The sequence below is a fragment of the Octopus sinensis genome, linkage group LG9 (assembly GCF_006345805.1).
Source record: "Octopus sinensis linkage group LG9, ASM634580v1, whole genome shotgun sequence".
NCBI classification, from domain to species: Eukaryota; Metazoa; Mollusca; class Cephalopoda; order Octopoda; family Octopodidae; genus Octopus; species Octopus sinensis.
Genome location: NC_043005.1, coordinates 91,405,163 through 91,428,294, shown reverse-complemented (window position 1 = coordinate 91,428,294; position 23,132 = coordinate 91,405,163). Strand labels below are relative to the sequence as shown.

The following is a 23,132-nucleotide window of genomic DNA, read 5'->3' as shown; positions in this document are numbered from 1 at the left end:
CCTCCCCAACAGTTTTGGGTCTTGTGCCTAGAGTTGAAAAGAATATCTGTGACTTTACTGGTTTTCTGCCAGTAAAAAGTCTACATGAAGTTTAATAAGATATTGTGATACTGGCCTATGATGTAGGGTTTGAAGAAATCAAGGACGATGTTGAGTTGCTACAAGTCCCTTTGAAGAAGTTTGTCTAAAGAGAACTTGATACTGTTGAAATTGCAGGGCAAGAAGATATAGCAGCTCCATCCACTGTGCTTCAGTTGACTGGAAAGATGTGGCTAAGGGAATGATATCCTGATCATGACAGTAACCATGAATAATACAAGAGAAGTTCATTCAGAAGTTCAGTTCCAATAATGAGTTATAAAAGAGATGGTATGTCATAAGGGTCAAACAACTTTGGATAAGTTCTTCAGCCCTGCAAGATGTAATGATAGGAATTAGCTGCAATGGCAGCTGCTTCCTACCGTTACATAGGAGGAGGCAACATCATTTGTGGCAAGTATCCACTCTGCCAAAGATATTACTGTATTCTTATTTGATTCCTAAAATATCTCTCTTGAAATGTCTTTATTGTGTACATACTGCACTGTCTATGCTCAAAAGTTATTATCATGCATAAATGTGGTTGTATTCTTTTTAGAGAGAGAGAGAGAGAGAGAAAAGAAAAAAAGGGAAAAAACAAAGAAGCTATAGGAATGCATTCCTATAATTTTCAGCGCTGCATTGATGTTTTAATGCAAGTGATGGGTATAATACATAGAGACAATTTGATGCTAAATTAATGGCAATGGATGGTAGAATTGTTAGAGGAGTGAACAAAATGCCTTCTGGGTTAATGTTTATACACATATTGACTGATGTGTGTTGTTAACTTCTGCTTAGGCAACCAGGGACATAAAGTAGACCTCTGCCTTCGTGTTAGGCCCTTTAAGTTTCAAATGTATCTTATTTCAATTACCATATCAGCTTTCTGAGTTCAAATCCTTGCTGAGGTTGATTTAACTGTCTGTTTCCCTTCCCTACCTAAGCTTTGATATTGCACTTATGTCAGAAATAATTATTATCTAAACAAAGCTTGTTTAACTAGACACTCAATTAGATAGACCTGTTTTATTCTCACTATTAGAGGCTTTTATGAATTGTTTCAAAGTTCTTCTCAGATAACAGCTCTTGAAGTTAGCAATGCCACATTGATCTATAGACTAGAGCAAAGAAGTTGTGTCCTCAGGAAAATGAGAATTTTGATTAATGAGAGTCACACGACTCTCATTATTGTTGATGTAGTATATAGCATAAACATTCAAACATTGTCACTATCTTTCCAAACTTTACTGCATTTCACATGGAAATTTTGGTCCACCAAAGTTGTCTGGTGTATAAGTTGACCTTTCTTTTTTAATTGCAAATTTTGGTCCAAAAAATGTGACTTGTAAACCAGAAAATACAGCAACTGAAATAAGACACATTTAAAGGGCCTAACTTAAAGGTAGCAGTCTACTTTGTTTCCCAGTTACCCAAGAGGAAGTTAACAACACACATCTGTACAGCAGTCAACTTGTGTATAAACATTATCTGCTCAGAACTCCAATCCCTGCTACAGAATTTGATATTGTACTGGTAGTGGTGGTGAGGAGGCTAAACTCAGAAATGGAGTCACTTCTACCGACAAACAACAACCCACCGTCACTGAAACCTATTTAGAAGAATGATTTGTATTTATTTCAAGCGAGTAGGTACAAGATATTCAGTCCATTAAGAAATGATCAACATCACAGAGAGGTGTGTGTATGTGTGTGCATGTATACACACACACACACACACAATGAATGATGCCAAGATAGATTCTGTCTAGACATAGTGTAAACAAAAACGGGATATTTCATTAAGATGTTTATGCCTTGCTTGTACAGCAGAAATATCTAGCTAGCATTGGGCAAAGGTTACAGTTAGAGGTTTTAGACATTGCTACTGCTGCTACTGTTGTAGTGCTAATACTACACTGAGTTTGGTTATTAATAGTAACAGTTGCAGTGTTGGTGACGACGAGAAGAAAGGGGAGACAATAAGAAATAGAGAAGTGAGAGTTGAGAGAGAAAAGTAAAATAGGAAAGAGAAAATAATGGGATGGTAAGAGAGGTAGAGAGTGAGGGTATAGGAATTTAGAAAAAGACTGGAAAGATTGAGAATGAAGAGAATCTGAGAGATATAGGAACAGGAAAGTAAAAAGAAGAGAAACAGAGAAAAAAGCTGGAACAAAATCAAGAAGAGAATGGAATAATAAGAAAGGTGGGAGAAAGACGAGCCCAGACTTTTTTTTGGGATTTTTTTTTTTAGCCACGAAGGATGATCGTGCCTATGATCCTTTTTAAGAGGAACTTTGAGACTGGCAGGAGGAAGGTATCTTCAAACGAGAGACCTAGTCTGATTGCTTGCAACAGAGTGAAATCTGTTAAAGCATACAAAGACCAGATAGTGGTATTAAATAAGATGTTGTATTTAGTTTATCACGCAAGTAGGCCATGGTGGGATTTTAAGTCAGAAAGCAAATACTGGAAGGCAACTGGTTGGAGGTTCTTACAGTTTCACCCATCCAATGAAAGGATAAAAGGCAAAGTTGACATTGGCAGGATCTGAATTAGGAGTACAGAGAGTTGGAACAAATGCTGTAGGATAGTCTATCTGATGCTCTGATGGCTCTACCAATTCACTGTCCTCATTTAGTCCAAGTCATGCTAACATACAAAAATGAACATAAAATGAATGAAGATGAGCAGTGTTGAGCAGTGCCATAACTCTACCAGATCACCCAAGATTGATTTCAAGGTTCAAATTTAACATTTGAATGTTAATATTTGCAGGGAATGCATGGACAGAGAGTTAATCTGGGTAATATCTTTGACCAAAATACAAGATGTTTTGCAAAAAAGTCATTGCTCAAAAGCGAATCCATTTCTTGTTGTATGTCCCTATTTAAGAAAATTTAGATATCTTGATGTTGCTGTGACATGTATGTATTACTGGAGTAAATATTTTCACAGATGTCCCTCCCAGTCACTTACTGTTCAGTTATGTTGACAAAATAGCTGAATCAACCAGTCTCTCAAATGTTATACACTGCTGTCACAATGTGCTTCCTTGCATTATTGTAGTTTTTGAATGATGCCTAGGTAGAAAGGCCAACATTTTCCCTAAATAGAATGCCAGCCTGTTGGAGAGTTACCCATTTACTGCTGAGTAACTGTAGTAGTATATTGTAATATTGAAGTTAGAAAAATATATTGTGCTGAAGAAAAAATGGCTGGGACAAGTTTTAAACTTCTGATTGGCCACTACCACAGTAGACTAAACTCACAGCCATGAATGCAAGCATGACTACGTGGTTGAGAAGTCTGCTTAACAACCATGCATTTCCAAATTCAATTCTACTGCCTGGCAATCTAAGTAAGTACCTTCTACTACAGTCTCAGCTTAACTAATACCTTGTGAGTGGAATGTAATGGACAAAAACCATAGAAGCCCATCATATTGACTGAGACTTTATTTTTGACCCCAGAAAGGTGAAAGGCAAAGATGACTTCAATGGGATCTAAACTCAGAACGTAAGGTGGGATAAATACTGCAAGGTATTTTATCCGACACTCTAATTGCTGTCAATTTGTACTATTACTAAGTTTTCATTACATCAAATAGACAGATTTGTGAGCTGGCAGAAACATTAGTACACCAGGCGAAATGCATAGCCGTATTTCGTTTGCCGCTACGTTCTGAGTTCAAATTGTGCCGAGGCCGGCTTTGCCTTTCATCCTTTCGGGGTCGATAAATTAAGTACCAGTTATGCACTGGGGTCGATATAATCGACTTAATCCGTCTGTCTGTCCTTGTTTGTCTCCTCTGTGTTTAGCCCCTTGTGGGTAGTAAAGAAATAAGATTTGCATACACAACACATACTTGGATAGTCTGATTAATATATTACTGGTTTGTTAAGAGTATTTTGTGTCATTGTTATTCATTATGAGAGAATATATCAATAGAATTTAGCAACATTGTCTCTAATAGACAGATGTGAAAACCATATCTTTTCATAAAATATCTTTGTGGGTAGAAAAACAGAAATTAGTTGGACTAGTTACAGCCCAATGATGGAAGTACATCCTAACACAGGATTGAAACTAGTCTAGCTGATAGCTCTTTCTCTGTCTGCAGATATATTATACATAAAGACGTGTTTACATCTGTCTGTTACGTACACCATTGGTTAATATATATGCCCTCATCATTTCTCTCTCTTTTTCTAGCTGGGAAGCCACATATCTTCTCTTCAGCAAGACACCTGTTCCTGTCCTCCTACCATACTTTCACATCCTTCAATATCATATCCCACTTAGCTGAAGGATCTTGCCTTGTGTGAGTACTTGGCAACCTTTGGGCTGGTGCCATAAAAAAAAAACAAAACATGCAGTACACTCTGGAAAGTGGTTGGTGTTAAGAAGGACATCCAACTGTAGAAACCATATAAAAGCAGATCTTGAAATTAGACACAGCCCTCTGGCTTGTCAGTTCCTGTCAAATCATCCAACCAACTAACCCATGCCAGCACAGAAAAGGGAATGTTAAATGATGATGATGATATATATATATATATATATATATATATATATTACTGATGGCATTTGTGAAAATTGTGAAATTTGTGAAATTGTGAAAAGTATGCAGGTTGTAGTCGAGAGTTTCCATATGAAATCTGCCAAATGCAAGCTTTCTTTTCAGGTACATGACACGGCTGTCCCTCGTCCCAGGGTCTCTGATGCCCACACCTCCCAAACCCTCAGAGTTGGCACGCTCAATGTTGGCACATTGAAAGGTAGGTCTGGAGAGATTGTAGAGCTGCTTGAACGGAGACGTGTGGATGTATGCTGTATCCAGGAAGTAAGGTGGAGAGGAGGTTCTGCTAGGCTCCTCACAGGCAAGGAACACAGGTACAAGATTTTCTGGGCAGGGAACACTGACGGAGTCGGGGGCGTGGGTATACTTCTTGCGGAGAAATGGGTAGGTAAGGTAATCGAGGTAGTCAGAGTAAGTGACAGAGTAATTAAAATTAGATTAGTTCTTCACCATAGGACAGCTACCATCATCTCGGCATATGCCCCTCAACCAGGGCTACCGGAAGGACAAAAAGACCAATTCTATGACACCCTATTGCGGACTACCTCATTGACAAATGACAGTGACCTTCTCTTCGTGGCAGGTGATTTCAATGGACATGTTGGACGACATGTCGGGGGCTTCCATGGCGTCCATGGAGGCTACGGTTTTGGCTCTCGAAATGAGGAAGGAACCAGGCTGCTGGAGTTCTGCGATGCAAATGACCTTATGGTCTGCAATACCCACTTCAGGAAACCCACCTCTCACCTAGTCACCTACCGTTCTGGCAGACACACCAGCCAGATTGACTACATCCTTGCCAGAAAAAGGGAAAGAGGGCTGATTATAAATGCCAAAACCTTCCCAGGCGAAGAATGTACTCCCCAACATAGATTAGTAGTTAGTGACTTCAGGATCAGAGCTAAATGGTTGCCCAGAAGAAGACCAGCTTGGAGGAGAAGGGTCTGGAAGCTTAAAGATCCTGCAAATGGACAGAGATTTAGAGACATACTACTCGAAGCCTCTGACGAAATAGAAGGGGATATAGCTTCACTTAATGTGGAAGACAACTGGAGATTCCTACGGGACAATCTGCTGACAGCCACTGACCAGATCTGTGGATGGAGCAAAGTACCATCTCGACCCAGAGTAACATGGTGGTGGAACACTGTGGTTGACAGGGCTATTAGACAAAAGAGACAGGCTTGGAAGGACTGGAAGAACGGTGGTAGCAGGGAATTGTATCAGACAGCCAAAAGGGAAGCTAGGAGACAGGTTTATTTAGCCAGAGGGGAAGCGGATAAGAAAAAATTTGCCAATGTTCTGAGCTGTGAGGATGAAAGACTTGAGGTATTTCGTGTTGCAAGACAGTGTGTGAGAGAGAATCGTGATGTGGTAGGAGAGAAGTGTGTTCGCATGGATGATGGTTCACTTGCACTAAATGAGGATGCAAAGAGAGAGGTTTGGAGATGCCACTATGAAAGGTTGCTGAATAAAGAAAATGAATGGGATAAAGAGAGTCTGCCGAATGTTGACCCAACAGAGGGACCAGCTATCCGAGTTGATAGTTCCGTGGTAGCTAAGGCAATTAGAAGCATGAAGACAGGGAAAGCCCCAGGCCCATCAGGAATTACTGCAGAGATGCTCAAAATATCTGGCAGTGTCGGCTATAACCTAGTCACCCGTATAGTCAACCAGGTGATACACGAAGGAGTCATACCCAATGACTGGTGTAGCAGTATACTAGTCAACTGCTACAAAGGTAAAGGTGATGCCCTGGATACAAATAATTACAGAGGTATCAAGCTGTTGGATCAGGTAATGAAGGTTACGGAGAGGGTCATAGCCCAACTAATTAGAGAGAGAGTTAGTTTAGATGAGATGCAGTTTGGGTTTGTCCCAGGGAAAAGCACCACTGATGCTATATTCCTGGTAAGGCAGCTGCAGGAGAAATACCTAGCCAAAGATAAGCCCCTGTACCTGGCTTTCGTTGACATGGAGAAAGCCTTTGATAGGGTCCCCCGATCCCTCATCTGGTGGTCAATGAGGAAACTAGGGATAGATGAATGGCTGGTGAGGGCTGTGCAAGCCATGTACAGAGATGCCGTAAGTAAGGTTAGAGTTGGCAGCATGTACACAGAAGAATTCAAGGTAGAGGTTGGGGTCCACCAGGGTTCAGTACTCAGCCCCCTCCTATTTATCATAGTCCTCCAGGCAATTGTGGAGGAATTCAAGACAGGTTGCCCCTGGGAGCTCCTCTATGCTGACGACCTCGCTCTAATCGCTGAGTCACTATCAGAACTGGAGGAGAAGTTCCAGGTGTGGAAGGAGGGTTTAGAATCGAGGGGCCTTAGAGTCAACCTAGCTAAAACCAAAGTACTAATAAGTAGAAAGTTAGAAAATCCACAAATATCCTCAGGAAGATGGCCCTGCTCGATCTGTAGAAAAGGTGTAGGTAGAAACTCTATAAGATGTACCCAGTGTAAGCTATGGACACATAAGAGGTGCAGCAATGTCAAAGGTAGGCTAACTGGGAAGATAGTTTTTGTATGTGGCAGATGCTCTGGAGCATTGACCTCCGAAAATCTGCAGAAAACAACTTCCGTCACTTTCCGGGGGGAAAAACTAGAAGTAGTTGATAGCTTCCGCTATGTAGGTGACCAAGTCAGTAGTGGGGGCGGGTGCGCTGAAAGTGTAACTGCTAGAATAAGAATAGCCTGGGCAAAGTTTAGGGAGCTCTTACCTCTGCTGGTGACTAAAGGCCTCTCGCTCAGAGTAAAAGGCAGACTGTATGATGCATGTGTACGAACAGCTATGCTACATAGCAGTGAAACATGGGCCGTGACTGCTGAGGACATGCGTAAGCTTGTGAGGAACGAAGCCAGTATGCTCCGATGGATGTGTAATGTCAGTGTACTTACTCGACAGAGCGTTAGTACCTTGAGAGAAATGTTGTACCTAAGAAGCATCAGTTGTTGTGTGCAAGAGAGACGATTGCGCTGGTATGGTCATGTGGCGAGAATGGATGAAGATAGGTGTGTGAGAAAGTGCCAATCCCTAGCAGTTGAGGGAACCCGTGGAAGAGGTAGACCCAGGAAAACCTGGGACGAAGTGGTGAAGCACGACCTTCGGACGTTAGGTCTCACCATGGAAATGACTAGAGACCGAGACCTATGGAAGTATGCTGTGCGTGAGAAGACCCGGCAAGACTAGTGAAGCCATAATCCGTGGCCCCTACCTGGGACGTAGTCAGTCCACCTGTGCATACCTTCCTTCTTGTGACACTTGTGAAGACCTGTTGAGGCAAGTGAAAATCGAATCGAATCAAATCAAATCAAATCGAACCAAATCAAAATAGATGAACATCAATGGAATTTGTATCCTTGTGGTACCAGTGCCGGTGGCACATAAGAAAACCATCCGAACGTGATCGTAGCCAGTACCGCAACGACTGGCCTCCGTGCTGAGGGCACGTAACAAACACCATCCGAGCGTGGCCGTCCGCCAGCCCCGTCTGGCACCTGTGTCGGTGACACATAAGAAAACACCATCCGAGCGTGGCCGTCAGCCAGCCTCGTCTGGCACCTGTGTCGGTGGCACATAAAAAACACCATCCGAGCGTGGCCGTCTGCCAGCCTCGTCTGACACCTGTGTCGGTGGCACATAAAATCACCCACTACACTCTCGGAGTGGTTGGCGTTAGGAAGGGCATCCAGCTGTAGAAACACTGCCAGATCTGACTGGCCTGGTGCAGCCTTCGGGCTTGCCAGACCCCAGTTGAACCGTCCAACCCATGCTAGCATGGAAAGCGGACGTTAAACGATGATGATGATGATGATTTCATACCTGCTTTCCAAGCTGGCATGGGTTGGACAGGTCATTATCGCACTCCTAGATGGGTTCGAGGACCAGATCTCACTCATGCCTTGGTTTCTATGGTTTGATCACACCAACCACTTTACAGGGTGTACAAGGTGCAGTTTGGAGGTTGTCAAGTCTTTGACATGACTGAAAAGATCCCTTGATTCTACACTTAACAGAGTGCATAGGGTGCATTTTACTGTGGCACCAGTACTAGAGAGAATAAGGGTTGAAAGCATGATGGATAACAAGGGATAGATAAATGAAGGCTGTCAATACCAAACAACCAGGAGTGTGTGTAGGCAAATTATATGGGGTATAAGCATATCTGATGAGGTCCCCTAAGCATATACTATGAGAAGGTGATTTCATTCATTGTTCGACCGTGGTTGAGACAATGGAATTTACTATGTTACACCAGACTTCATGGTCCATCATAGCATTATGGAGGTACCGTTGCTGGATGCCTGTATCCCTAGAGATTACCTCAGGGTAGGAGTGTGCACCCTCTGGTATCGCGAGCAGATGGCTTCCAGAGAAGAAGAGTAGAAAATACCTCGTTTTCAGCTCTACAACAAACTGGACTCTCCTACCTTTCACAAGAGATGACACAGGTGGTAATTTCTCATATATTTGTACTCTGGTTGGATGATGCTTCCACGAGATATTTTGAGCTCTCATAAGGAGGCGAGTGTAAGTTCCATCCAACCACCTCTCAAGCTTCTTTGATAATGTCCAGGTTTCTGAGCCATATAGTAGAATTGGTTCGACTGTGGCTTTGAAGATTTTAAGTTTGAAATCTCTACTTAGATTTGATGACCAGATCTTATGAAGGTGAAGGTGATAATGATGAAGGAAAAAGGAATAAAAATTAAAGCAAGCGAGTATTTTGTTGGTGACAGATGCAGTAGTATACTTAGTTACTGCACTAAAGGAATTGTACAGTGAACAGAAGAGATCTACTGCCATCTTAGTGACATTGGCAGTGTATGGTACAACAAGAATGATAAGAAGGGGAAGTGATTTGAGAGATGAGCAATAATGGGCATTTGTGCAAGAGGCATAAGCGATAGAGAGACACAGGTAACAGTGGTATGGGTGATAGACAAATGAGTGATAAAGGGATGTAGGATATGGGGGAATGTACCTTAGAGCAAATGATAGGAAGCAGAAATGGTAGAGTGTTAAAGGAATGAGAGGCCATCAAAGAAGTCAATGATGTAGACTTCACAGTATGCAGATAAACTTAGATACACCTACACACACATAAATATGTTTATACATGTACATTCATACTAACTGTACGTGCATATATGTACACAATGTATTTTGTCATGCCCTGAGAGCCAAAACAGTCTCCTCCTGAACAGCACATCAACAATCCACTTGGTCCTTTGTAACCTCCTTAAAACTTCAGGTCGGTCTTCACTATATTTGTGTGTGTGTGTGTGTGTGTGTGTGTGTGTGCGTGCATATTCTTTAACAAAGTACATCAGCAGAGATATAAGCAATGGTAAGCGATTTCAAAAGCTGATGCTCTTGGTGCAAAGTCCTTCATGATATTCGTAGTGCAACAAGGCAAAAACACTCCACTGCCGCTTTTGCTACCAGAAATGCAGTAAACCTGTAACTGGTCCATTGAAAACTTGTAACCAATGACTATAGTGCCTACCGAGTAGCATTCTTGATGTAGTATCCTACCTTGCATGGAAAGCTAATTGCTCTACCAAACTTGCCTGAAGCATAGTCCTCCTTAGAAATTTCAAATCTCATATGCTACTTCAATGTATATTAAAATATTAAACTTCTATTGGGGCAGCCACAACAACAATGAATTACAATCACCACATCAATTTAATGTCCACTTTTCCATGCTAGCATGGGTCAGATGGAATTCACTGAAACAGATTTTGTACAACTGGATGCCCTTCCTGTTGCTAACCCTCACATGTTTCCAAGCAAGGTAATACTTCCCCGTGGCCAGACATAATTTCATGGAAAATTGGAAATGAACAATATGACTTGTATGATGGTGACACTTGTTTACAATATCATACAATGTCAAGATGAAGAGACATAAATACACAATGAGTTTCTTTTAGTTTCTGTCAACTAAATCCACTCACATGCCATTGGTTGACCAGGACTATTGTAGAAGACATTTGCCAAAGGTACCACACTCAACTTGAAACCATGTGGTTGGGAGCAAACTTCCGGACAGATGTAAGATCATTAGTAAAGATATTCTATGTTGGTGATTGGTGAATCAGAAAGAAAATCTTGCTATGATAAAACTGACCTCTGAATCTTTTTAGAGTATTAAAATAAATATGAATCATTTCACTGATATCAAGTTTAGAGCAGAATATTTCAGGCAGCAACTGATGAAAGAGAAACTTTTGGGCACTTCACTTAATTCCTTTGATTTACATGTTTTCTAATGAATCAATATAAAAATAGTAATAGTGGTTTTAAGACTTACCGATCGGTTATCTTCTAAATCTGCCTTATTTGCAACTAAAATCATGGGGAATTCATCTCGATCTTTTACTCTTAAGATCTGTTTTTGAAATTTATATATTTCCTCAAAACTGCAATGAGAAAGAGATTCAATTATTACAATCTATGGAAAATTTAATGACATTGGACTAAAACAAATCCAGAGACCGGGATGTAAGCACAAACACACATCTTTAAGATACAGGGAATTTTAAACAAAATATGGTTCTGCTTCAACCATCCTGGTTTTTTTTTATTAATTAAGACTACTAAAAATTAAAAATAATTAAAATTTCTTGCCAGAAGGTGAGGTCAATAGTCATCTATTTTCTACCAATTGAAAAAAATTTAGTAGTAAAGTGTTAAACTTTTTAAAACCCTTTCGACACTGTCTAAGCTCTATGACACAAACTACTTAGTCTTTGTGATGCACTAAGAAACAAAAATATTGCCCTTTGATACATATTTTACCAAGGATTAGTAATAGCTGTAATGGACAAGGGATAAGTCATGTAAAAAATGTATATTTGTAGGTGTGCATATGGTGCACAAACTTATACTGGATCACCTGTACCATATAATTCAATCCTTAACATTTACACAAATAAGAACTTGGTCTCTTTTTTTTTTTTTTACATAAAAAAGAAATGCTGAACAAAGCATGTGTTTTGATAAGATACTCTGATCATTTGGATCATAAGATTGAAAAAGCCCAATTTATTAAGACCCTTAAAACCAGCTTGACAACTGAAGACAGTGGACTTCTTGCATTGGTACAGAAATAAAAGCCTGACATCCATCCCTATAGAAGCATGTATCAACCTTCTGGATCATTTCTAGGAACCGGTTGTTTAAATCCCATTACCCTCCTGAAAGAAGCCAGCAAATTCATCACTAGCCATGGCTGTTTCTGTCAATGCTGATCATCATTATTATCATCATCATCATCGTTTAACGTCCACTTTCCATGCTAGCATGGGTTGGACGGTTCGACCGGGGTATGGGAAGCCAGGAGGCTGCACCAGGTCCAGTCTGATCTGGCAGTGTTTCTACAGCTGGATGCCCTTCTTAATGCCAACCACTCCGTGAGTGTAGTGGGTGCTTTTTGCGCGCCACCGGCATGGGTGCCAGGCGAGGCGGTGCTGGCAACGGCCACGTTCGGATGGTTCTTTTAGGTGCCACCAGCACTGGTATCACAACTACAATATCCATTGATTTTTGATCGATAATCAGTGACTAGTCAGAATGGTAAGTACATCAAACAAATGTTTTTGATTCAGGGGTTAAATTGAAATGTGGAATTGTTTAGCAAGGAATGCTGCTATGTCTAAACTGGTAATTCAGCAACACTGAGTGACATAAAGAAAGCTGAAATATATTGATTAAATATGTAGTCTTGGAAACGGCTGTAAAATAAATATCAGAAAGCTGGAGTTGTTCAACATATCTTGGTTGATAACTGGAAGCTGGAACATTATAGATCCTAGCAGTACTTACCTACTTCTATCTGTTACAGAGAACACAAGCAGAAAACCTTCACCAGTTCGCATGTACTGCTCTCGCATAGCACTAAATTCTTCCTGACCAGCAGTATCAAGAACTATAAAGAAAAAAAAGAAATAAAGAGAGAAACATCATAAAATATACCAAAATGCAGTGTAATTTGTCTGATAAAAACTTCAGATAGACCAAAGAATGTGTTAGAGAGAGAGAGAGAGAGGAGGGGGGGGGTCAACTTGAAATTTCTCCCACCTGAAAGGAGAGATTTTACTAAATTCAGATGTGCTCTATATGGTAGATCAAATAATTGTTTTCAGATGTTGGGTTAACAGCCACAGAATCAGCTTTTTATTATTGAGTAAGCTGCCATATATCAGTAACCATTAGTCTAGCATGGCACAATAAATGATGGAATGGCAAGTAATTTTTATGAAACGTTACAAAAGCTCACTAATACTGTTGTAAAAAGATAAGCAATAGGTCCCATCAAACACTTGTTCTTGTGATGAGATGCAACAACAAAAATATTAATTTCAAATTTCGGCAACAAGGCCAGCAATTTTGGGGGAGAGTATAAGTTGATTAAATCAATCCTAGTGCTCAACTGAAACTTAATTTTATTGACCCTGAAAGGATAAAAGTCAAAGTCAACCTCAGCTGAATTTGAACTCAGAATGTAAAAATGGAACGAAATGTTGCTAAGCTTCTTGCCCAGCAAGCTAACAATTCTGCCAGCTTGCTGCCTTATACAGTAACTAAAATATTACTAATAATATAAGAACCAATGTATTATGTAATTCCATATACAAAACAATCAGCAAAATACATTTTATTTGCTTCGATAAAAGAAAAGCCTGTTATTTTACAATTCATGCATTTAAGGTGAACTTTTTGATGCATTTATCAGTTTGTAAAAGCCCAAACTTTCATCAATTCTTGATTTTTGAATATTTCATTGAATAAAGAATCAGAGAATGAAGGAAACTATAAAGATGCAGATCTTTAATTCTCTTAATAAGAATACCAGAAGAATTAGATTACTGGAATGTGGTCATGCAAGAAAATTAACCTATAAGTTCATATTAGATGCTAAAGTTTCAATATAATCCATCAATTTGTTGATTTTGCATATCTGATAAGTATTTTGATTGACTACAAAAATGAATACTTGCTAATTCCTTCAGCAGAAATCATTCTGTTAGCAGAATTTATTTTGAGTGCAGTGGTAGTTTTGTCATGTTTTGAATATTAATAAGCATTTAGAATTTCCCTGATCTTGCACAGCATCAAGTTCTTATCAAAATACAAGAGTCACTGCATATAAATTCTAACTGCAACAGTGAACTGATCACAGGATGTCACGGTTCCTGATCTCCAATTCTTGAAGTATCAATTTTGTTTTCATTTTTAGCAACCAAATAATAGTGTGGGACACTTCCAAATTTACTGCAAAAGCCTGAACTTTCATTCACCAAGAACATAAATCCTTGTGGAGATTCCGCACACTGACATTTTCCAGGCACCTTAATCTGTGTTGTGACAACTTTGTCCTAGAGTCCCTTGTGTTAATGAATTGAGTGTGTTATGAACACACATTCTTTGTCAAGGAATTGTTCTCTAGCGATGAAACACAACAGCAATTGGCATATTCATGTTTGAATTTGCCAGAACATATCTCTATATATATAAACGGCAAAATGTGTGTGTGTGTGTGTATCCTTTATACAAATCCACAATTTTTCAGTTAGAGGGCTCGCACTTTCTATGGTCATTCAAAACCGTCCAAGGGTGGTCGTGCACATCTTTACATTTCCTCAGTCACCCCGCAAAGCCATTAAAAAATCAATAGAAGTGACTTTTTTGTGAATTTTCTATCCAAAACCCAATCAAAATGCCCGAAACTTGATATGCCAATTGAATGCCAGCTAGCTGTATGTGATTGGTCAGAGATTTGGACAGTACTCGCATGTATGTGCGCACGCACGCAGCTGTATATGCATGTACTAGCACTATGACATGGCAACGCTGGGTCATAGTGCTAGTTAAGAATAGATATACAAGTCATTTTGATTCTTATTGTTCACTGTACATATAACAATCTAATAATATTTATTGTTATTAATCAAACTCAAAAGTAGACGAATGAATATATGACTGTTAGCCTTACTTTGATTAGGAGTCAAAGTATCTAGTTTCACCTAAATAGAACATGGGCTGGTTTCAAACTGGATCTGTTTAGTTATTTATACAGCAATGAATGGTAGTTGTTTGAAACGAATCCATTCAACACAAGTACAGGAAAATACAAATTTTCCTTCAATTATATTTGGAAGTTCATAAGATCAAATTTTATAATTTTCTTATATGAAGGGAAAAAGTATCCTTTCTAATTACTTAACTGATTTTTAGGGCTCACTGAGCTGCACAATTTAGTCATCAATTATAAAGTCACCTAACACAACCTAATTGTTGATAATTCTTTAATGAATACCAATATGCATATTCAAAAGTTCTCTTGGAAATATTGCTAAAAAGATTTAGTGACTAAACAAACATCTTAATTGGTGAGTTTTATCAAAAGAATATCATCATATACTTGCATAAATATTGCCTAATCTGTCATTATGTATTAGAACATTATATATTGGTACCACAAGGATCCACAATATCTCTATTATGTGAGTGATAATATTATTATTATTATAGCTAACTTATATTCATTTTTATTAGCCAGCTATCCAACAACAACAACAGCAACACTATTTCACTTTCATTCTTCTATTGACTTCTTATTATAGTTTACTGCTCCTTACAATAGCCAAAGTGAAGTTATGAACCAACAATCTCTCTAGAAATAAATCATTTATTGATATGTTGTTGTCATGTACTTCCCAATTTCTACATAGTGTCATATCACCCAGTCATTTGCTTTTACTTCTTACCAGCTCTGTTGTTGCCAGGAAGTGGAGCAAGGGATACCAATACCATTTAGTAGATACAGCTCAAGTATGTACACTTAACTCTTTAGAAGTTGACACTGTTCTACTCAACATTATGACTCATTATTTATGATATTAACTGAGTGTCATGGTACTAGGGTAAGCTCTGAAACTGGGATCACAAATGTATGTGATTCCAAGTTGGAAATATTCCACTTGTAACATTTAATGCCTTTCAGACAGGAACAATACCACAATCTATTCTAAGGTTTTGCACCAATATATGAAATCATTATTTATAATATCCATTGTCCCTATTGACATTGGTTTGATGGTCTTAACAGGCAAGTTTGGCAACACTCCCAAAGCACATTATTAGGGTATAAGTATAGTAAATCAGTTCTGAAAGCATATTAAACACAGTCACATCATGTCTACTAAAGATTATTTGAACAGAGTGGTTTCATAGATTCCTTCTTCCAACCAGTAATGTTGAGCTGTTGGCTTGCTTCACTAAATGCTTAATTAATTAACTGCATTTCTACCTTACATTAGGTTATTCACATGACTAAACAGTCTTTTTGATTTTGGAAAGGTTAAGAATTATTAGCATTAGGAGATTTTTAATAATGTCGACTCCTTGCACCTTCATATTCTGATGGAGATATTTGCATTGCTTTGTGGGGACATTGCATGTAATTCCATTTGTTTTAAAGAGTCAAACTCAATTAAGAAATAATTAAGAAATATTTTGAGAAGAAAAAAAAAATCAAAAATCAATTAAGGATAATTTGTTTTTCATATGGCTGGGGGGGGGGGACAACAACTGCATATAATCTTAATGAAGCCTGTGAATATTACAACACCCGGACAATCATTAATAACAAAAATAGAATCACAGTTACCCTGGTAGCACCATTAAACAGAATAGCAAAGCGGAAGATTGAAATAAGGATATAAAAGACTGACAATGTTTGCTTTCAGTTAGCTTCCCCTGTGAGATACTTGAACTTTCCTAAGAACACCGAAGACCAGTTGAATAACCCCTACTTTCTGTCATGCTTGATTTACTAGCATTAGCTCTAGAACTGAGAATCAGAGAAAAATATTTGCACACAAGATTAAATAACCTTCATAAAATTGCAAACAAAATCAAGAGAGATCAGAAACAAAATGGTTAGAATGATAGCATACATACAGCTTCAGAGCATTAAATGGTTAACTTATGGAAAGGGTTATAAAATTAGCTAGCTTCTCATAACTCCAAAATATAATATGAAATTTGAGCAAGAGGATAGGAGATGAACAAGAAGGAAATGAATAAAAAATTTAGCAATGACCTTCTTGAGTCACAGAAACATCCCATCAAGTTCTTGACTGCTGTTTCAGTTCCAGATATCAGCAGTGAATGACAAAGTAAGAAAATGTATAAGATTCAATCAAAAGATATATAATTAGGCTCTGTTTTTTTTTTGTTGTTTGTTTTAAAAGAAAATTGACAAAAACTTGTCAACTTGGAAAAATTTACTTTTCACTTTTAATTTAGAAAGTTTTTATCAATCTTCTAAAAAAGGAAGATCCAGTTGTTCCAGAAATTTAATGTTTTATAATTTGCATGTTGACATATCTCATCACCATTGATTTATTACCTTTTTTTTTTTTCAGGTTTAATATAATTTAGACAAGTCTGTGTAACTACCTACTTTCACATATTCTTATGAGAAATAGTAGTAGGAAGTGCAACAGAGCCTAGCCAACCCCTTATTTGCATAAGCAGCATGGAAACATATGATCTATCAAATGTTTCGTGACAAGTATCAAGTTTACTAGGTTAACTTCTGATTTCAGTTCAATTCCTTAAAAGAAAGATAAGCAATAAATGTAGTGAAGTCTACATCACTCTAGTTTGCCACCAGAAATTACTGGTACTTATTATTGCATCAAACCCAATGAGAAGAGACACAGCTGACCACTCCAGACTGGATCCTATAACCTAACTGATACGAACTATAAACCAATGTTATAGCTTTTGATGATTAAATGAAAGTGTTGAACCACATTGTCAGCAACAAGCTAATACTTTTTACTTCTAGGCTATGTCATTTAGTCACAGGTAAGTACCCAGAGAAATCAGATGTTCAAAGATGTTCGTCTCCCCTTTTATTAAGGCATAGTAATCCATGTCTACATTATCCAATATGTACATCTTTTTAAGATGGTAGGACATGAAGAAAATTCAGCTGCTATTTCTAGCAGGTTGAGCATCCACATAAAGGCCTTCACTGTAGGCTTGTCTAGGCTATGCTGACATGTCTGGGGGGTAATGAAATAAATAAATAACAGGATAGAAGTGTTTCAATCTCATAATTGGTAAAAGTTGAGCTTTTAGCTTTACAATATCAGCATGTGTAACAAAGCTTTGAACCATTTTCAGTCAATTTCCCAGTCCCTAACTTACTGACGTCAAGTTGGCATCAGATTTCTCCAGAACTAATAAGGTTAGCCGTCTTTACAAGCATAAATATATAAAAGTATAAATAAATGAACAAATAGAATAATTAAAAAAAAGGAGAGAGAGAGAGAGAAACACAAGATTTTGCCAAAATTAGACTAATAATAATAATAATAATAATAATAATAATAAATCACACAACTTAAATTCAAAAAAGTTCAATCAGAAGGAATTTTATTTCACAGAGTTTATTATTATTAATTTTTTTTTTACAGAAACTAAATAGAAAAAGAATTATAAAAACAAACAAATCTTCATTCTGAAATAGCATGTCTTGATGGAATATAACTAGTTGCTTCAGAGATATGTATGTATGCAATTCCTGTATGTGTATGAGTTTTACTGGATAATTACAGTTTATTTATACATACATAACCACATGCTTTATACAGTATGAACAAATCTGAATATGTATAATTACATATAGACACATATACATATAAAAGTATGGAATATTTTGAATAGAGAGAGAGGAAAACAGTAATTAATGTACATTTAAAGAAATCTTTGAGTGACATTTGCAAACCATTGAGCTGGAGAAAATAGCAAATGGAAACTAACAACAGGTGCTGGAAACCATTAGGACCTGCTCTAGCATTAAAAGGGATTCATATTACAGTCCTGGCTGGGAATTCCAACAGTAGTTCTTTTAAACAGGGCTTAAAAAATGTGTGCCCATACCTACCCAGAAGAATGTTATAAATTCTTTGTGGGTGTGTCTCTGTCAGAAACCTAATGTATAAGGAAACTTGTAAAGGAGTGTGGTGTGGCAGAGCTAAAAGGAGGAAGAGAGGGACAGACAGAATTACTGAATTTTCAAACGAACAAAATAGGAGTTTAAAACAGTTTTAGGTTGGTTAAGCAGAGACAACAATTATTGTCAAAAATATTAAAACATTTGAAGAATTTCCACCAATTTTGATTTATGAAACTTGTGATAAAGAAAAAGGCAAATTTTCATTTTAAAGTAAAAGTAGATGTACACACACACACACACACAAAAAAAAAAGAAAATAAATATAAATAAAATAAATAAAAGAGCCAACAGCATTATTCCATGTGCCACACAAGCCCTCTAATCCTCATATGTATGAGTATGTGTACAAATAACTTAACAACTCTGACAATTTTAAAATCTGCCTAGGTAGTAAAAATTGATTGGGCTATTTACGATATATTTTGCAGATTTATTCAAATAGCATTTGAATGAGTATATTTTCTGGTCATTAAACGACGATGATGATGATGTGAGTGTTTTGAGTTCAGTCTTATCTGGTGGAAATACATACAACAAATCATGGATTTCAATATCTTTATCCAATGAGACAGTTTATAGATATATTTATTGAAATCTACCTAAAATTTTTATAAAATATGTGTAGTAATAATCCTCACCAGTTATGCTACAAACATATTTCTATTAGGGGCGCCACAACCTACTTTTATCAAGCACCCACTACACTCATGGAGTGGTTGATGTTAGGAAGGGCATCCAGCTGTAGAAACACTGCCAGATCAGACTGGACCCTGGTGCAGCCTTCTGGCTTCCCAGACCCCGGTTAAACCATCCAACCTGTGCTAGCATGGAAAACGGACGTTAAACGATGATGATCATGACACTAATGAGGCAATAAGATCATATCAGAGTAACATAGAAATACCACTAACTCATCTTAAATTTCTTGCATGATGTTTTATGCAGGTTAAGTTTTGTTTGTACCTTTGATAAAACACTAATCATGAATAAACAACAAAATTCTAACCATGTGGACACGCAATCATTAATCAGATTGGGGTTGTAACTTTCTGCTCCTGTTGAAGATGAAATCACCCCTGTCAGGTGAGTTTGAATGGTCAAGTAGCATAACAGTAATTATGAAAGTACATAAGCAACAGACATCTTTCAAGCTAGATACACCATACCGCATGAATTTTCTCCGACTATACAGTAATCTTTGCCAAGTTCAATACAAATGCATCAATTAAACTCAGTTTCTATTCATTAGGATTTATTGGATGCAGCTAGTAATCTAGCACAAAGTTTGTGCTTGGAATATCAACTGGTGTTTTAGTATGTGTGTGTGTGTGTGTGTGTGTGTGTGTGTGTGTGTGTGTGTGTTTTGATTAAGTGGGAGAGATAATGTTCACTATTTTTTCGTTGGTCCTGTAAATACTGACGAATACTACAAGAGTAATCAATTGTTACAGGTGGTAGGTCATAACCCCATTATATGAAAGTTTCTAGACATTACTGTATTTCAGATGCAGAGTTTCAAGCCAGAAAATAATTAGTTAATTAGATACTTAAGACTATTAAGTCATTGCTTGCTCACAAAACTGATTTTTATCCAGTCAAACATTTTAAACATATCATTATCATTTAACATCCTCTTTTCCTACTGGTATGGGTTGGACAATTTGACAGAAGATGGCAAATTAGAAGAGTGTGCTAAGCTCTACTACCTGCTTCGGCATAGTTTCTATGGGTGGATGCTCTTCTGAACACCAACCACTTTACAGAGTGTACTTGGTGCTTCTTATGTGGCACCAGTAGCAGAGAGGTCACCAAGTAATCTGCAAGACAAGACCCTTCAACTGAGGAGGGAAGCAGTGTTGAGGGAGGTGGCTTTGTGCAAGGTGATGAGAATACAGAGTATGAATACAGGGACAGAAATAGGTGTGTTGCAGTGAGGGAGACACATGGCAACCTTAGTTAGAGAGAGAGAGAGAGTGAACAGAGAGAGTGGAGAGAATGAAGAGAGAGAGAGAGTGAGTGAGTAGAGAGACAGTAGACAGAGTGTGGAGGGAGCAAAAGGAGAGAAAGAGAGAGTGGAAAGGGTGAGTGGAGAGAGAGAGAGTAGAGAGGATGGAGAGAGAGAGGAGAGAAGAAAGATGGAAAAGATATGTGGAGTATACTCAAGTTACAGGGAGGTGTATACAGGAAAGTGGACCAGGAACTGGATAGGGGGAATGTAGTGGGTAGGCACAGGTAGAGGGAGGGGTGTTAGGAGGGATTGTGAGAAAGCAAGTGGAGAGGGATATATTTGCAAGGGTGAGTGGAAGGTCGAGGGAAAGGGGTATCTCTGAAGCTTAAAGTTTTGATAAGTCAAGGACAACATTTTAAACTTAACCATAAAGGTACTGAACAATGTGGTTCTTGAAAATTCAAAACAGCCAAGTTACTTAGCAATTCATCAAATAACAACATTGATTAGCACTCAAACATGCCTTCTCCATCACCAAAATAAAATCTGGAGTGACAGGTGTAAAATAGTTTAGCTGAATAGATTGAGTTAGCACTGGATCTCAACCATTTTTGTTCCTATGGACTTCTTTAATTCCTATTTTACTCTACTAGATCTCCACAACCATTTGATGTTTTTAAAAATCCTATTATATTTTTATAATTAAATTTAGAAACTGTATAAAAAAAATTGCTAAAATAGTTTGTGTATTATAGGAGTATAACCAGTTTATTGCAAGCAAATTTTAACAACAAAATCTTAGATGGATGCTGAAGGGTGATGAGGACCCTGGGTGAGAACCACTGAGTTAGTCTTTCACTTGCAGCTACTACTTATGTGCCTAGTTGGTTCTCTGCTGATTCAAAATTTGGAACCTGTGGTCCCATTGCTTGAGAAAATTCAGTTTTGAGAAGTTTAGCTGCTGAACTAGCTATTTGAGTCACCAATGTAAAATAAGCTACTCTACATTACAAGAGTCACCGAGCTTGCACATAATTCTGTTATTCTCCAAGAAAATATGGAAATATGCTGTGCTTGAGAAGACCCGGCAAGCCAAATGAGACCATAACCTGTGGCCTATGCCAGGAGCGTAACCAGCCCGCTTATGTATACCTTTTCCTTCTTTGGACACTAAACTCTGCTTGTGAAGACCTGTTGAGGCAAGAGATATCAAAATCAAAATTGACGACTGGCATCCGTGCTAGTGAGGTGCAAAGAGCACCATACAAGTGTGATCGTTGACAGAGTGGCTAACCGGCTTCCATGCCAGTGGCACATAAAAGGCACCAATCGAGTGTGATCGTTACCAGCGTCGCCTTAATAGCACTTGTGGCCATGCTAGTAGGGTGCCGAGAGCACCATCCGAGCATGATCGTTGCCAGAGCAGCCAACTGGTTCCGTACTGGTGGCACGTAAAAGGGCACCATTCGAGCGTGATCATTACCAATGTCGCCTTACTGGCACCTGTGCCAGTGGCATGTGTAAAAAGATTTGAGTGAGGTCATTGCCAGTACCGCCTGACAGGCCCCCGTGGTGGTGGCACATAAAAAGCACCCACTACACTCTTGGAGTGGTAGGCATCCAGCTGTAGAAACTGCCAGATCAAGATTGAAGCCTGGTGCAGCCATCTGGTTCGCCAGACCTCAGTCAAAATCGTCCAACCCATGCTAGCATGGAAAGCGGACGTTAAACGATGATGATGATGCAAACCTTGTTAGTGAAATGTATATTTAGAATATAGTTGTTTTAGAGAGATAGCAAGTTGTTGCATAACTAAAGCTTCCAGAAGACATATTTCCAGGTAGTCTTATAAGAAAAGTCGAAGTAGCAGTACTACAATAAAACCATCCTTCATTTGTCAATTGTGAATATGGTTTGGATGCTTATGACAGCCCATGTATCACTCATCAACTCTACCACACACATGCACACACAAAAGCAGGAGGGCTAAGCCAATTTATAGAAGCAAGACTTAAATACTTACTGTCTAAGCGTGCTACTATACTATCTATTTGACATTGCTTTGTATAGGAATCTTCAATAGTGGGATCATAGTCTGTGACAAAGTAGGACTGCAAACAAACAAAATGAAAACAAATTATTAAATCATTCAGCATGTATATTACTATATATAGTTCATAAAGTTAAACAAATAGTTATTACATGGAAAAATGCGAGCAAGATAAATAATATTCTTAGGATTATAAACCTGGAAAAGTACAGGACAAGTTATTATATCTGGTAAAGTACAGAACAAGAAAATTTTTACTTAAAATATTGCAGCTAAGGATAAAATTTCAAATAAAATATTTAGATTTAGAAAATATTAGCTTTTATTAAAACTAAAAATTCTATTACAAGTTATTACTTCTATTTGTTATTTCCATAAAAAATTAAAAATAACTCAATTGAAATATTTTTTGTACTTCAAAAAAATTC

At 38.1% G+C, this 23,132-nt stretch overlaps 1 protein-coding gene across 1 annotated transcript in view; it reads right to left on the bottom strand.

The window, feature by feature from the left end:
- Nucleotides 1–23,132, bottom strand: part of LOC115215617 (ras-related protein R-Ras2) — an 89,948-nt gene that overhangs the window by 7,127 nt on the left and 59,689 nt on the right. The window contains exons 2-4 of the mRNA XM_029784843.2: nt 22,678–22,765; nt 12,496–12,598; nt 10,982–11,090 (exon numbers count right to left, since the gene is read on the bottom strand). Coding sequence (XP_029640703.1) covers nt 10,982–11,090; nt 12,496–12,598; nt 22,678–22,765 — 300 coding nt within the window. The remainder of the gene's footprint in view (nt 1–10,981; nt 11,091–12,495; nt 12,599–22,677; nt 22,766–23,132) is intronic.